Here is a 12,503-nt window from a genome sequence, read left to right on the forward strand (position 1 = left end):
CTCCGAACTTCTGCGACGGTGTCCAATTGATAGCTCACCGTAAGCTTAGGGCTTCATTTACAGCTTCATGATCGAACAAAGAATTGTGTCTAATATAAGGAAAAAATTGAAGTTATATTACTGTCATCGAAGCATCCTATCATATGCAGTGCGGACAAAATCTCTGACTACGAGCTATCATTGGTGCTGCTTCTCCGCTTCCTCGCAGCATCAGCAGAAGGCCTAAACGCAAATCATTTCTTTAGCATGCAACCTTTACACGTCCATTGGCTTTCATAGATATCGCCTCAAGCTTAGAAGAGTAAGATGATGCGCAAGGTTGCCATGAATGTAGACCTAACCTACTTCATGGTTTTTCTCGCGAGACATGTACATTTGATAATCGGTGTGTATCCTCCTCTAGTATGATACAAAGAGCCCGGCAGCTCTTCTCAGTATGCCCTCATAGTAATCCTTTCTTTTTGATGGCTAAATAGCCGTGATCTTTCAAACAATGTCGTTCCAACCCCCCCTTCACGGATGCAAAACACCGGCCATGATCGTAGCCTCACAGGCAGTGGTTTCCTTTTGTCCCCAACACCTTGCAAAATACAGTTCAATCCATAGGCCAACATCTTCCTCCCGTCGTATCTCCGGTAGCACTATCCTTTCTGTTCTTGCTTCACAGCAACGCCATTAATTTGCCCGTTCATATGCGGTGGCTCTACCTTTATGGTAGGCTCTTGCTGAGCCGGTGCTGCGACTGCAGACGCCGAATTTGCGATGCGATCGTACATGTTTCTAATGTTGCTTCCTGGAGTTCCCGCATTGGGCCAGTAGTCCGCCACAAAGTCCCTAAGAAAAAGATTAGTTGAGCAAGACCACGCAACGACCCAGCGAAGGTGACTTACCAGAACGAAGCTTCGTCGTCCTCATTCGTTTCTGGATCCGAGACCAGATCGGCCACGTGGTTCCCAATCTTGACCAACTCCTCCCTCAAAATTCTCGCCCGGGCGTGCTTGTCTCGCACACCTTCCTTTGTAGCACCTTGCACCGCTAATAAGCTTGGCTTAACGGGACCGAAGAGTTTCCACAAAAGCCTATTGACTTTCGGTGCAATGGCATTCTCATTGCTTTGACGGTGGTTATGCGGTGAGTGGTGGCGACGCTCTTCATGTTTCCGGTCACCGCTTGGCCTAGGTCGAATGTCGCTTCTGGGGGTATGACCGTTCTGCTCTCCGTTAGAAATGCGCCGCTCGGTGCTGTTGCGGTTGCGATGCTTCTCTGACTCGCGGTGGCCTCTTCGAACAGACGATGGAGCAGGTGAAGCTGATACACTTGTCCGATTGTCTGCGATTCTAGCGTACATGCCGTTTTTCTTGTTGTTTCGGTGATGATTTTCGACCGCGCGTTTCGCAGCGAGATTGGTACCACCGCTCGTCTTCTCTTTGAGCACCGAAAGCAGGTAGTCGGCACGGCGTACAAGATGCACTGCGCCAGGCGACTTGACACTCTTCTCTTCGCCCTTGCTACGTTCCTCTTTCTTCTCGACACGATGCTCCTCCAGAAAGAATTTATCTCCCAGAGCCAAGTCAGCGTCGTCACGGATCTGAACCCATGCACCATAGCCATGGCGAACAATCCCAACACAAAGCATTCCGTCTTCTTTAGAGCCCCAGTCGCAGGTGTAGGTTGCTCCCTTAGATGCCTCTGGAATTCGAAAGTTCTTGGGATCCTGGGCTTTCTCAGTGACCTCCTTCAGCATGCGCATCTCGCCAGGACGTTCCACGATCGTCTCCGCATTGATACGCTTCACACCTTTGAAATCGAACAGCACGGCTTTTTTGTCCTTCTTGGTTAAGGTCTTGCCATGCTGACGTTCTAAAGCGTCGATGCGGTCCTGCTCTTCTTTCATAAGCTTGGACGCCACATCAATGATCTCCTGCAGAGACGCCTTCAAAAGACCGCGGTCTCTGGAGGTCAGTCGAGCCTCTTGGACTAGCTCGTCTCCTCGGTCATCGATAGAGCCGAATCGTAAATAGCCACGGATCAAGTTGCGTACTTCTTTCTCGCTTAGTGGTCGCTTCGGGTCTTGACCAGGTCGTTGATCGGAATCATCAGCACCTGCCTCTATTGCCGCAAGATCTCTGGCACGCTTCTTCGCAGCACGCTCTTCTCGCTCCTCATCAGCTTGCTTTCTCTTTCGTGGCGCGTTTTGCTCAATAACATCGGCAAGATAGCGATCATCTGCTGCCTTCTTCTCTTCTGCCTTGATCTCATCAAGCTGGTCTTTGGGTATGATCTGATCCCACTCAAGGTCAATCTTGACATCCAGATACTCGAAGCTCTTGAGAAACTCTTCGCCGCCGTCTGCCGCAATACCCTCAGGCTGTTCGGTCTGATGTTCTTCGGCGTTCTCTAACACGGATTCAATGTCGAGCTCTTCGAGTTTTTTCTGGTTGCCAGATTGTTGAAACATCTTCTCTCCACGGCGCTTAAGTATGCGGGAAATGTCTTCGGAAGAATTGGGCTCTGCTATAGCTTTGCCTACACGTGCCATCCTGTCAGTCAGCTCTTTTGCGTCCTTGTCCGTAACGCCACGTTGTATCGTAATAAACTCGAGCATGAGCTTGTTGCGTGCTCGCTCGAGGACTTCTTCTTCGACCGTCTCCTTTGAGACGAGCCTATATATGCTGACCGGCTTTGTCTGCCCGATACGGTGAGCACGAGCCATCGCTTGAAGATCGGCTTGAGGATTCCAATCGGAGTCGAACAAGATCACTGTGTCAGCAGTCATCAAATTGATCCCTAGACCTCCTGCTCTCGTTGAAAGCAAAAAGCAGAAATCGTTGCTGTCTGGAGCATTGAAATGGTCGATGGCCATTCGACGAGGTCCGGCAGCTATCGTACCGTCAAGACGCTGAAATTGGTAATTCCGGAGATGTAAATAGTCTCCTAAGATGTCAAGCATTTTGACCATCTGACTGAATATGAGGACACGGTGATTGTCCTTCCTCAATTTGGCAAGCAGCTGATCGAGTAGCATCATCTTGCCGCTACTGGTGATTATACCCTTTAGTATATCTTCGCGTCGTGGGCTTCCGCCTAAGATTCGTTCTTCGGCACTGGGAAACATGAATGGATGGTTGCTGGCTTTCTTCAACTCCATCATGATGTTGAGTAAAGACTGCTTCTGACCCTTCGCACCCTCATTGAGTGCAGTGTAATTTCGAGTGAGAATGTTTTTGTAATAGTCCAATTGAACATCTGACAGCTCGACTCGGATGATCTTCTCGGTCTTTTGCGGGATATCATTCTCCACTTTGTTCTTGGTACGGCGCAGCATGTAGGGTTGGATCGCAGCAGTCATCTGACTGATCTTCTCGCTGGCCTCCTTCGATGAGAGGTCCATGTTCTCGTCGATGCGGATGACTCCAGGCATGAGGAAATCCATAAGAGCAGAAAGTTCTCCGAGGGTGTTCTGCATGGGCGTACCAGTAATCAGAAGACGACTGGGTGCCTTAAAATCGAGCAGTCTGGCGTACAGCTGAGACTCGCGATTCTTAAGTCGATGTGCTTCATCAACAGCCATAAATTGCCACTTGATTTGGGACAAAAACGCTGCATCCGCGAGGATGTATTCATAGGTGGTGAGGAGAACGTGGAATTTCGCCTTCCGAGGGTTCTCACTGACTAGAAGCTCGTGCTCCCGAATGGTTTTACGGGCAGCTTCGTTGCCGTTATAGACCACATAGTTGACGTCGGGGGTCCAATTGTCAAACGTTTCGGCCCATGAGGGCATTGTTGAAAGTGGTACAACCACTATGAAAGGCCCTTGCTGCTGTCTGTCATGCCGCAGCCAATTCATGAACGCCACCGTTTGCACGGTTTTTCCTAGGCCCATTTCGTCTGCGAGGATCACATTGTTTCCTCTGCACCAATTGAAAGCCAAGAAATTGAGGCCATGCATCTGGAACTCCCGGAGTGAGCCGTTCTTTATGTAGGCTGGTTGCTCCAATATGCGTTGAAACGTCCGCCTCGTAGTTGGATTCGACTCTGACTTATTTGATTGCGGTAATGAAGAGGTTCGATCGAGATAACGGTCGATCTCGTTCTGCGCGATGTTGCTCACCAAGCTACCGTTCTCCCAGGTGCAAGAATCGTAGTAGAGTCCCTTCCCTATCTTATGTCAACTAGTGGTAACATTGCCATGATCGGACAACTTACACTTCACAAGATACTGTAAATCCCCCTTGTCGTTCTTGCCAATAACACGCTCAACTTTCGTGTAATCCTTGAGGGCATCGGCATCACGTTCACGATCGAGATTCCACTTCTCTCGCTCTTCGAGTGGGATGTCCTTTTCATGCTCCATGTGGATATCCTCCTGGACCACTTTGCGGAAGTAATTCTCAAGTCGTCGTATACCGCGACAAGAGGCCAAAGCAGCATTGGTCTCCCAGGTGGAATGGTAGTGAGCTTTGCCTTGCCATTTGATCTTTCGCAGGTCAGATTTGAGATCTCGAGAGAGGGTAGGACGATTGGGAACGGTGACGCTTACATAGTACTCAAAATCATCTCTTCCAGGGTCGGTGACTTCTTTACCTATAGGCAATTTAGTCTCTGATCCTAGCATTACTCTATAGGATCACTGACTAGTATCCTCACGTAGGCGATGGTTGAGCACCGCATCGATTGCAGGAACGTCCTCCTCCGGCCCAGCCGTCCAGTATTCCTGAGGGACCATGTCCGCTTCATCATCAAACATGTCGTCGTCATCTTCGTTGTAATTGGATACTTTGGCAGCTTTTCGTGTCGAGAAGCGTACTTCTCCGTGAGCAGGGGTTATGTCACGAGTGGGTTGGACTGATCGACGATGGTTCTTCTTGGCTGCAGCTCGACGAGATCCACCATAAGCATCAATGTCAGACTCACTATCAGATGGTGATTGTGCGGAAGGAGTGTTCTGCTTGGATGCTGCAAGATGATAGTAAGCAACTAATGTGCCAAAGCCATTTTGGCACCACGAGGATAGTGTAGTAGAGAACTTACCTCGAGCGGAGGAGAGTTGTTTTCGTCGTTTCCGTGGCGGGCCACTTCTGATGTCTGACTCAGAGTCATCGTCCTCAGAGTCGTCATCGACCTGACCGTATTGATTAGTAGACTGGTTAGTGGTGTGTGAAAGTAGGGGCACATACGATCTGCCGTGATGGACGAGGCCGGCCCTGAGTATATTGTTCAGCGCTATGATGGGGATTAAATAATCGTTGACTTACGCTTCGTCGCAGGCCGTAAAGCTCGGGATCGTTCAAAATATAGTCCTCATGCTCCGGACCAGCTTTGCGTTTCCGTTGTCGAGGCGAATCTTGTGATGATGAACGGTCACCACCATAAGATCCGGCATTGCCGGTAGGCGGTGTTGCCATATCGTAGTCAGGATCGTCAGAGCCGACAGCGTCCTCGTCTTGTGAGGATCCATCGTCTGAGCCCCTCATTTGGCCATTCTCTCTATTGTCGTTTTGCTCGCTATTCAGGAATGTAGTTGGGGCGTTGGGAATATCAAGGGCCTCGGAGAGGTCGCTCTCGCTCTCGGGGGTCAAAGCCCGATTGGTTGCAGGCTTGGTAGAAGGAGGGGAGAGGTGTCCATTGGAGTAGGGAAGATCCGTAGTAGTAGAGGATGTCTGCTGGTACATCACGGTGCTTGCTATAACACCAGTACATTAGCATTGCTCGGCGAGGAAAGGCCAGAGTACTTTAGCGCATTTCTGGCAGGTACCCAGACAGCAGGCGACCCAGGGAGCAGTCCAACATGCTCAGGAGACTTGACTGAGATGGAGTGAACATGAGATTCGATGAAAGAATAGCTCTTGGTGATGGAGTTGATGGAAAAGCAATCTGCGGGAGAGCAGACAGTTGTGGCACCAGGATGTGAATTTGGTGCATATATAGCGAGGCCTACATAGACAGCATGCTATACAAGAGGCTCCTCCATGTAGAAATTGGATAGCTGAAGACATTGTATAGAGTTGATCGAATGTGGAGATGGGCATGTACAGCCGCAGGCCAAATTTGAGCGGTGGCCCAAGGAATCGTGTGCATTAACAGGGACAAGGGATGATGATGTACTTACAAGCCATGACTTCAGAGCCGCCTTGACGGGTCCAAAATGTGTGCGGAAGTGGTGGTTTGTTAAGGGTGTCATTAAATGGAGGATGGAGGTGTCAAGTATGCTTTCGTGAGGATTATCCGCGAGCTGCAGCATAAATGGTACTGTAAGGCTGAAAGGCCCCCAGTCGGCTAATAGGCTCCCCCACTAAGCCTCATGTGCAAGCGGGCTCTGTTTCTGTGTGAATGCCAATAAGTTATCCGATTTGATTTTTTCACGGCTCTATGAATTGAGTAACTCTTGGGTGACAGTCTCTTGCTCCTCGTTACTCAGTCATTGAAGTCCGATACCCGAGTGGAACACAACTCCCAGGTTTACACGCTTGTTTCCATAATCTCTCAAATAAAGCTCTCATCCCTCCACAATGTCCGACAAGCTTACACGGTATGCCTTGACATCTTGGATTTCTGTTGTGGGACAATCCTATTGACTCTCGAATTCGGTTGTTAGTATTGCCATTGTCAGCAATGACAAGGTGAGTCATTAGACTCAAAGCTTCCTATTGTCTAGCAAATGCTAACGATATCCCCCCCGCAGTGCAAGCCAAAAGTACTACAGTCAAACAGGACACTCGCGGTATGGATCGTCTTGCTAATCTACCTCTTAGAAATGCCGTCAAGAATGCAAAAAGTCCTGCCCAGTCGTACGGACCGGCAAGCTCTGTATCGAAGTTGCTCCCGAGTCAAAAATTGCTTTCATCTCGGAACGTCTATGCATAGGATGTGGTATCTGTGTCAAGAAGTGCCCCTTCAGCGCCATCAACATCATCAATCTGCCTACGAACCTTGAATCGCAAGTGACTCACCGCTACTCGGCGAATAGCTTCAAGCTACATCGGCTGCCTATGCCACGACCAGGGCAGGTTTTAGGCTTGGTGGGAACCAACGGAATTGGAAAGAGTACTGCGTTGAAGATCCTCAGCGGCAAGTTGAAGCCCAATCTGGGTCGATACGAAGATCCGCCAGACTGGGAAGAGATCTTAAAATACTTTCGAGGGTCTGAGCTTCAGAGTAGGTCCGCAGCTACGTAATCTTGAACGCATGCTAAACAAGACCCAGACTACTTTACCAAAGTACTGGAAGATGACCTTAAGGCTGTTGTTAAGCCTCAGTATGTCGATCAACTGCCGAAAGCTGTCAAAGGTCCCGACAGGACAGTAGAGGCTTTGTTGAAAGCACGTAACCAAATGGACAACATTCAGGAGATTATGGACGTTCTGGGTAGGCACATTCCCACAGTGGTAGCGGAGAAGGCTGACTCGGCTATAGAATTGAACCAAGTGAGCGATCGAGACATCAATCTCCTGTCTGGTGGAGAGCTTCAACGGTTCGCAATAGGAGTTGTTTGCGTCCAGCAAGCCGATGTGTATGACACGAGTCCTTCCAAAGATTCTCATAGGCTAAAGTATTCCTAGTTACATGTTCGATGAGCCGTCCTCTTATCTCGATGTTAAACAGCGTCTTAGCGCCGCTAGGACCATTCGCAAGCTGCTACGTCCAGATGACTACGTGATTGTCGTGGAGCACGACCTGTCTGTTCTCGACTATCTCTCCGACTTTATCTGCGTTCTCTATGGCAAGCCTGCGGTTTACGGTGTCGTCACACTGCCTGCGTCGGTCAGAGAAGGGATCAATATCTTCCTGGACGGCAACATTCCTACTGAGAATTTACGTTTCCGCGAGGAGGCTCTCACCTTCCGTATTGCCGAAGTTGGAGACGAGTATCTGGCCGACAAAGCCATGAGCTATAGCTACCCATCTATGGAAAAGACCCTCGGCGGTTTCCACCTGAGCATCGACGCCGGCAAGTTCACCGACTCGGAGATCATAGTCATGATGGGAGAAAACGGCACAGGAAAAACGACCTTCTGCAGAATGCTCGCCGGCGCCGAGAAGCCTGACGGTAGAAATTCCGTACCACCAATGAACATATCTATGAAGCCTCAAAAGATCACCCCCAAGTTCACAGGCACAGTCCGCCAGCTCTTTTTAAGAAGATCAAAGCCTCTTTCTTAAACCCTCAATTTCAGACAGACGTCTACAAACCCCTCAAACTCGACGATTTCATCGACCAAGAAGTACAAAACCTCTCTGGGGGTGAGTTGCAACGTGTCGCCATCGTACTTGCTCTCGGCATGCCAGCCGACATCTACCTCATCGACGAACCAAGCGCCTACCTCGACTCGGAACAGCGTATCATCGCCGCTCGCGTCATCAAGCGCTTCATCATGCACGCCAAGAAAACTGCTTTTGTTGTTGAGCACGATTTCATCATGGCAACCTACCTCGCGGACCGAGTCATCGTCTTCGACGGCCAACCTTCCGTCGACGCAAGAGCCAATACCCCAGAAAGCCTATTGACTGGCTGCAACAAGTTCCTAAAGAACCTAGACGTAACCTTCCGCCGAGACCCGAACAGCTTCCGGCCGCGAATCAACAAGTATAACAGCCAATTGGACCAGGAGCAGAAGCTGAGCGGCAAGTTCTTCTTCCTGGAAAACGAGAGTTGAAAAGGGCGTCCCTAAGAGCCCACAAGAATATGATGACACCCCTCCCAAGGCAGGTGTAAGTGTAAAGCCTTCAGGCGCTGGTGAAAGCGCCTGTAAGCACGGTGCAGGTCTAACGGATGAAGAAGCTTGTGCTGATGAGGATGATGATGATAAGGACGATTAGCGATGGCGGCGGCGGTTTGCCTCCTGTCAATGTTCCTGCGAGATAACACCGCATCTACGGCTGGTCATGTGTTGAAGGAGTTTTGATGGGTCAAGTTAGGGGACTGCCGTCTACATGGTGGATTTTTAACGAAAATGATACATGAGATTGAGACTCATGGTTTGGTGCACGCCTAGTGCTGACGACCAAGACAACTTGCCCATGTGGTGGTGGAAAGCTCCAGGGAAATAGGCAGATAAGGCGAAATGCACAAGAGGGCGCAATTATTACTGCTCGAACTCTGCCTGCTTGCGTGATATGCCTGGTCCTGTGTCTGAGCGCTCGCCAGTAGTGTAGTAATAAAACAAGTGATAAATGATCCCCAACCAATCTAATCTCCCTCTCCGAATTACTCCTCCTCAACCATCTCCCCCTCCTCACTCCCCGAATGCACCGCGGGTTCCTCCTTCACTGGCACTATAGGCTCCGGCGTCTTCTCCCTCCTCGTACTTCTTCTCCCTTCCTCCCTCTTCACCCGCTTCCTCGCACTCTCTCCACTCGCCTCGCTATCCCTCCTCCTCCTACCACCCGCACCGCTAACACCGGCCCCGTAATCTAATTCGTCCCTGCTGCCCCTGGGGTCACCTCGCGTACGGTAAAGTCGCTCACGCTCTTCTTCTCTATCCCGTCGTTCGCGGTCGTAATGGCTTATACGCGGAGGACGACTAGAAACGCTTTCGCGCTCTCGGGAACGGGGTGGAGGGGAAAGCCCTGTGGGGCCATGTTTCTGGTATTGTCGCTCGCGGTCAGCCGTCGCTTTACGACGCTCGGCTTCGTAAGCGTCAACTTCAGGGGTCCGGCTGCCACGGCGGCGGTCATGTCTATCTATCAAAGGGCCATGACGATGCGAAGAGATATGGCCATTGCGAAGATCCCGGTCACGATGATCCCGAGTACGTGAGCGGTCATGTTTGTGGCTACGGCGCTCATTTTCGAGATCGTCTTCTTTCTCTTTGAGACGGCGGAGGACTTTGTCGAAGGCTTGACGGCGGAGGTCGTCAGTTTCTAGAGCTTTAAACTCATCAAAGTGGGAAATGTGGTGGGCGAATGGAGTCCCAGTTTGTGCTAGAGGTGATTACGGGTTTGTCGAGGTGTTTGATTCTGGATCGAAGGGCATCGATGAGGCGGCGCTGTTGCCGCTCGGAGGCATGTTTGTCGTCTTCGGTGCGTCGTAAGACCTTTTCGAGGAGACGATTGAAGATGAGATTGAGAGTATCCGGAGAAATGGTAGTAGTACGGCGGTCTGTAGACATAACATCCAGGAAGTCTTGGGAAGTGGTTTTAGGAGTGATTTCGTAACGCTTGTCTTCGAGGACATCGTAGACATCGTTTCGTATTGAGCGGAGGGCTCGCTCTTCTTCTTCGACCATGTCCCAGAAGAGATCTAGGGGGGTTGATCCGGGTTGACCCAGCATAGCTACATACCTAGGATCCTCATGGACTTGTGGGAGGATTTCCATCCATTTCGTCCCTGCCTTGATCTTCCCGGCTGCCTTGAGCTCTAGAAGCAGATCCAGATAACGGTCTCTGTTCTGACGCTCCCTTCTCTGTTTCGAGTTCTTCTCACGCTGGCGCTCGTCGTTGAAGGTACGTTCAAGAGCCTTGATGTGGTTCTCGAAAGCTGTCAAAATGTCCGACTTGCTAAGGGTCTTGAACTTAACGTCAGCTTGGAATGTCTCATTGGACTCAATGACCTCCTGCGCTTCAGACCATCTTGTGTACGGCTCCAAATTGAGTGCCTTTAGCAACCCTACAAGCTCGTCCATGGCAGATTTCCGCGTAATAGCCTCCCGTTCGATGTTACCCTTCTTGAGCTCGATTATGTATTCCTCAAAAAGCTGCCGTCGCTCAGTATCATCGTTTGTGGACCTGAAGATTGTCTCACCCTCAATGATTGGACGCGCCGTCTTCCATCGAGTGTAGTGCTTGATCTCTGGATGACTCCGCAGCATAGTACCGAAGTCTGCGCGCAGCTTGGCCAACCTCTCTTTCGCACGATCTTTCTCCTGCATTCGGACTTCGACTGCGTATTTCTCGAACGCCGCCTTGCGGTCTTTGGGATCCTTTAGGGCACGATATTGGGGGTCTTTGATGGTTGCTCGCATAGTCTGCTCCCACGTCCAGTCTGGCTGTACATTTGCTCTTCGAAGGAGTTTTATAAATGCGGCTTCAGCTTCCTCAAACGTCGAATACTCTGGTTCATTTTGTGCTGCCAAAGTTGGCCCCTTTGAACCATTGAGATCTGTTTGTCCGTAGCCTATCTGTCTATCCGGCCCAGCGCGCTCACCGTAATCGTCTCTATCGCGCTGCTGAGGATACGAAGAAAAGGAAGATGTACCACCAGCGACGAACTGAGGAGCTCTGTGTGACGTTAGCCTGGCCCATCACTGTTGTGAAGGCCTACTTACGGCATTGACAGTTTCGGAGTAGGAGCGGTCTGGGCGAGAGCATCTTTGTATACTTCTGGAATCTCCCATGAGCTCTGCTTCGATTCGGTATTGTACCAATATTTCCTTCCCCCTTCCGCAGTGTATTCTTTCCATGGCTGATTTGCTAGAGCTCGCTATACGATGTCAGCTTCAAGCGCGAAAGGAGGAGAGAACCCTCTGGCAAAAGAAATCCCTCCGGCTCACCTCAGCTGGGGTCATCAAATCTGCCGGCTTCGTCCATTGCGTCGCCTTGGTCACGGTGTTGTAATAGTAGACACGACCTTCAGCATTGCGGGCTTCGGACCACAGGCCAGGAGGAGCCGCAATACCGTTGATGCCATTCATGTTCGACACTTTACAGGTCCTGCCCTCCGGGTCAAAAGGACTCGGCAATACTAAGTGGTGAATATTGATGTTGATAGGAGGTACAAGAGCCGTTGAAGTCGGAAGTCAATTTCTTCCTGTCCGAATGAGGCTCTGCGGGACTTGCCGGCAAGCATGTCGATTTCACTCTGGAGGTAGACCAATACTATGACAACAATGAATGTTGTGAGATCCATTTGAGTAGAGAGCCTGATCTGTCCGTGCCCAATGGATGCGTGATATCAAGTCATGTCAGGGCAGGTCAAAGACTTCATTGCAAGCTCCAAATTTGACGTCCTAGTACCTCAAGCTACTGAGCTCGATTTCGAAGAGCTTTTTGTAAATGACGAAGGCCGAGATGGAGCCATCTCAATATCGTCCATAGAGCGGAGGTCTTTTCTGTACTTTGGTGGGTGCCCTCCGGCATTCTCTTAAGCTCCATCGTCTTACTCATTACCAGGTACGTGATAGATGAATCGCTACGGATTTACATTATCCTCCGAACACCATATCAGGATGAGGCAACACTCAAATCCTATCTAACCCGGCTGGCTGTAAATTTGGACATACAAGCACGAGGCTCCCCATTGAGATCCCCTGGTGGTCATGATGCACCAAGAGAGACCTCCCCGTCGAGGACCGAAGACACCCTATGGTCCGGCAGCATTGATACTTCGGAAGACCCTTTCATTGTCGTACAGGAAGAGGAAGATCACGATCCCACTCGTACTATACTTGCAATATGGACAACAAGAGCTTTATTAAGTGGGTAACAGAGACCGCTCGAGACCCAAGTATACGGTTCTAATGTTTTCTCAGGTCGGCCCAGAATACGGCTCCACTCCCCAACGGTCT

At 50.3% G+C, this 12,503-nt stretch overlaps 5 protein-coding genes across 5 annotated transcripts; 3 read left to right on the forward strand and 2 right to left on the reverse strand.

The window, feature by feature from the left end:
• Positions 1 to 641: 641 nt before the first annotated feature.
• Positions 642 to 6,116, reverse strand: HO173_005031 (uncharacterized protein; the record flags this gene model as incomplete). Its single annotated transcript, XM_037306949.1, has 8 exons — positions 642 to 834; positions 891 to 4,158; positions 4,207 to 4,584; positions 4,636 to 4,956; positions 5,032 to 5,122; positions 5,178 to 5,204; positions 5,256 to 5,683; positions 6,110 to 6,116. The coding sequence occupies 8 exons, from the start codon at positions 6,114 to 6,116 to the stop codon at positions 642 to 644; spliced, it is 4,713 nt and encodes a 1,570-aa protein (XP_037166073.1).
• A 393-nt stretch (positions 6,117 to 6,509) lies between these two features.
• On the forward strand, positions 6,510 to 8,160 carry HO173_005032 (uncharacterized protein; the record flags this gene model as incomplete). Its single annotated transcript, XM_037306950.1, has 7 exons — positions 6,510 to 6,529; positions 6,596 to 6,620; positions 6,683 to 6,694; positions 6,753 to 7,155; positions 7,204 to 7,365; positions 7,414 to 7,510; positions 7,560 to 8,160. The coding sequence occupies 7 exons, from the start codon at positions 6,510 to 6,512 to the stop codon at positions 8,158 to 8,160; spliced, it is 1,320 nt and encodes a 439-aa protein (XP_037166074.1).
• A 119-nt stretch (positions 8,161 to 8,279) lies between these two features.
• HO173_005033 (uncharacterized protein) lies at positions 8,280 to 8,654 on the forward strand (the record flags this gene model as incomplete). The annotated part of the gene is made up of 1 exon (XM_037306951.1): positions 8,280 to 8,654. One exon carries the CDS (start codon positions 8,280 to 8,282, stop codon positions 8,652 to 8,654), a length of 375 nt encoding a protein of 124 aa, XP_037166075.1.
• Positions 8,655 to 9,878: 1,224 nt separating this feature from the next.
• Positions 9,879 to 11,630, reverse strand: HO173_005034 (uncharacterized protein; the record flags this gene model as incomplete). The annotated part of the gene is made up of 3 exons (XM_037306952.1): positions 9,879 to 11,217; positions 11,265 to 11,419; positions 11,490 to 11,630. The coding sequence occupies 3 exons, from the start codon at positions 11,628 to 11,630 to the stop codon at positions 9,879 to 9,881; spliced, it is 1,635 nt and encodes a 544-aa protein (XP_037166076.1).
• Positions 11,631 to 11,897: 267 nt separating this feature from the next.
• HO173_005035 (uncharacterized protein) lies at positions 11,898 to 12,116 on the forward strand (the record flags this gene model as incomplete). Its single annotated transcript, XM_037306953.1, has 2 exons — positions 11,898 to 12,057; positions 12,109 to 12,116. The coding sequence occupies 2 exons, from the start codon at positions 11,898 to 11,900 to the stop codon at positions 12,114 to 12,116; spliced, it is 168 nt and encodes a 55-aa protein (XP_037166077.1).
• Between the last annotated feature and the right edge of the window lie 387 nt (positions 12,117 to 12,503).

Source organism: Letharia columbiana (assembly GCF_014066305.1).
Source record: "Letharia columbiana isolate WasteWater2 chromosome Unknown Sc0000013_s0, whole genome shotgun sequence".
Classification (NCBI taxonomy): Eukaryota; Fungi; Ascomycota; class Lecanoromycetes; order Lecanorales; family Parmeliaceae; genus Letharia; species Letharia columbiana.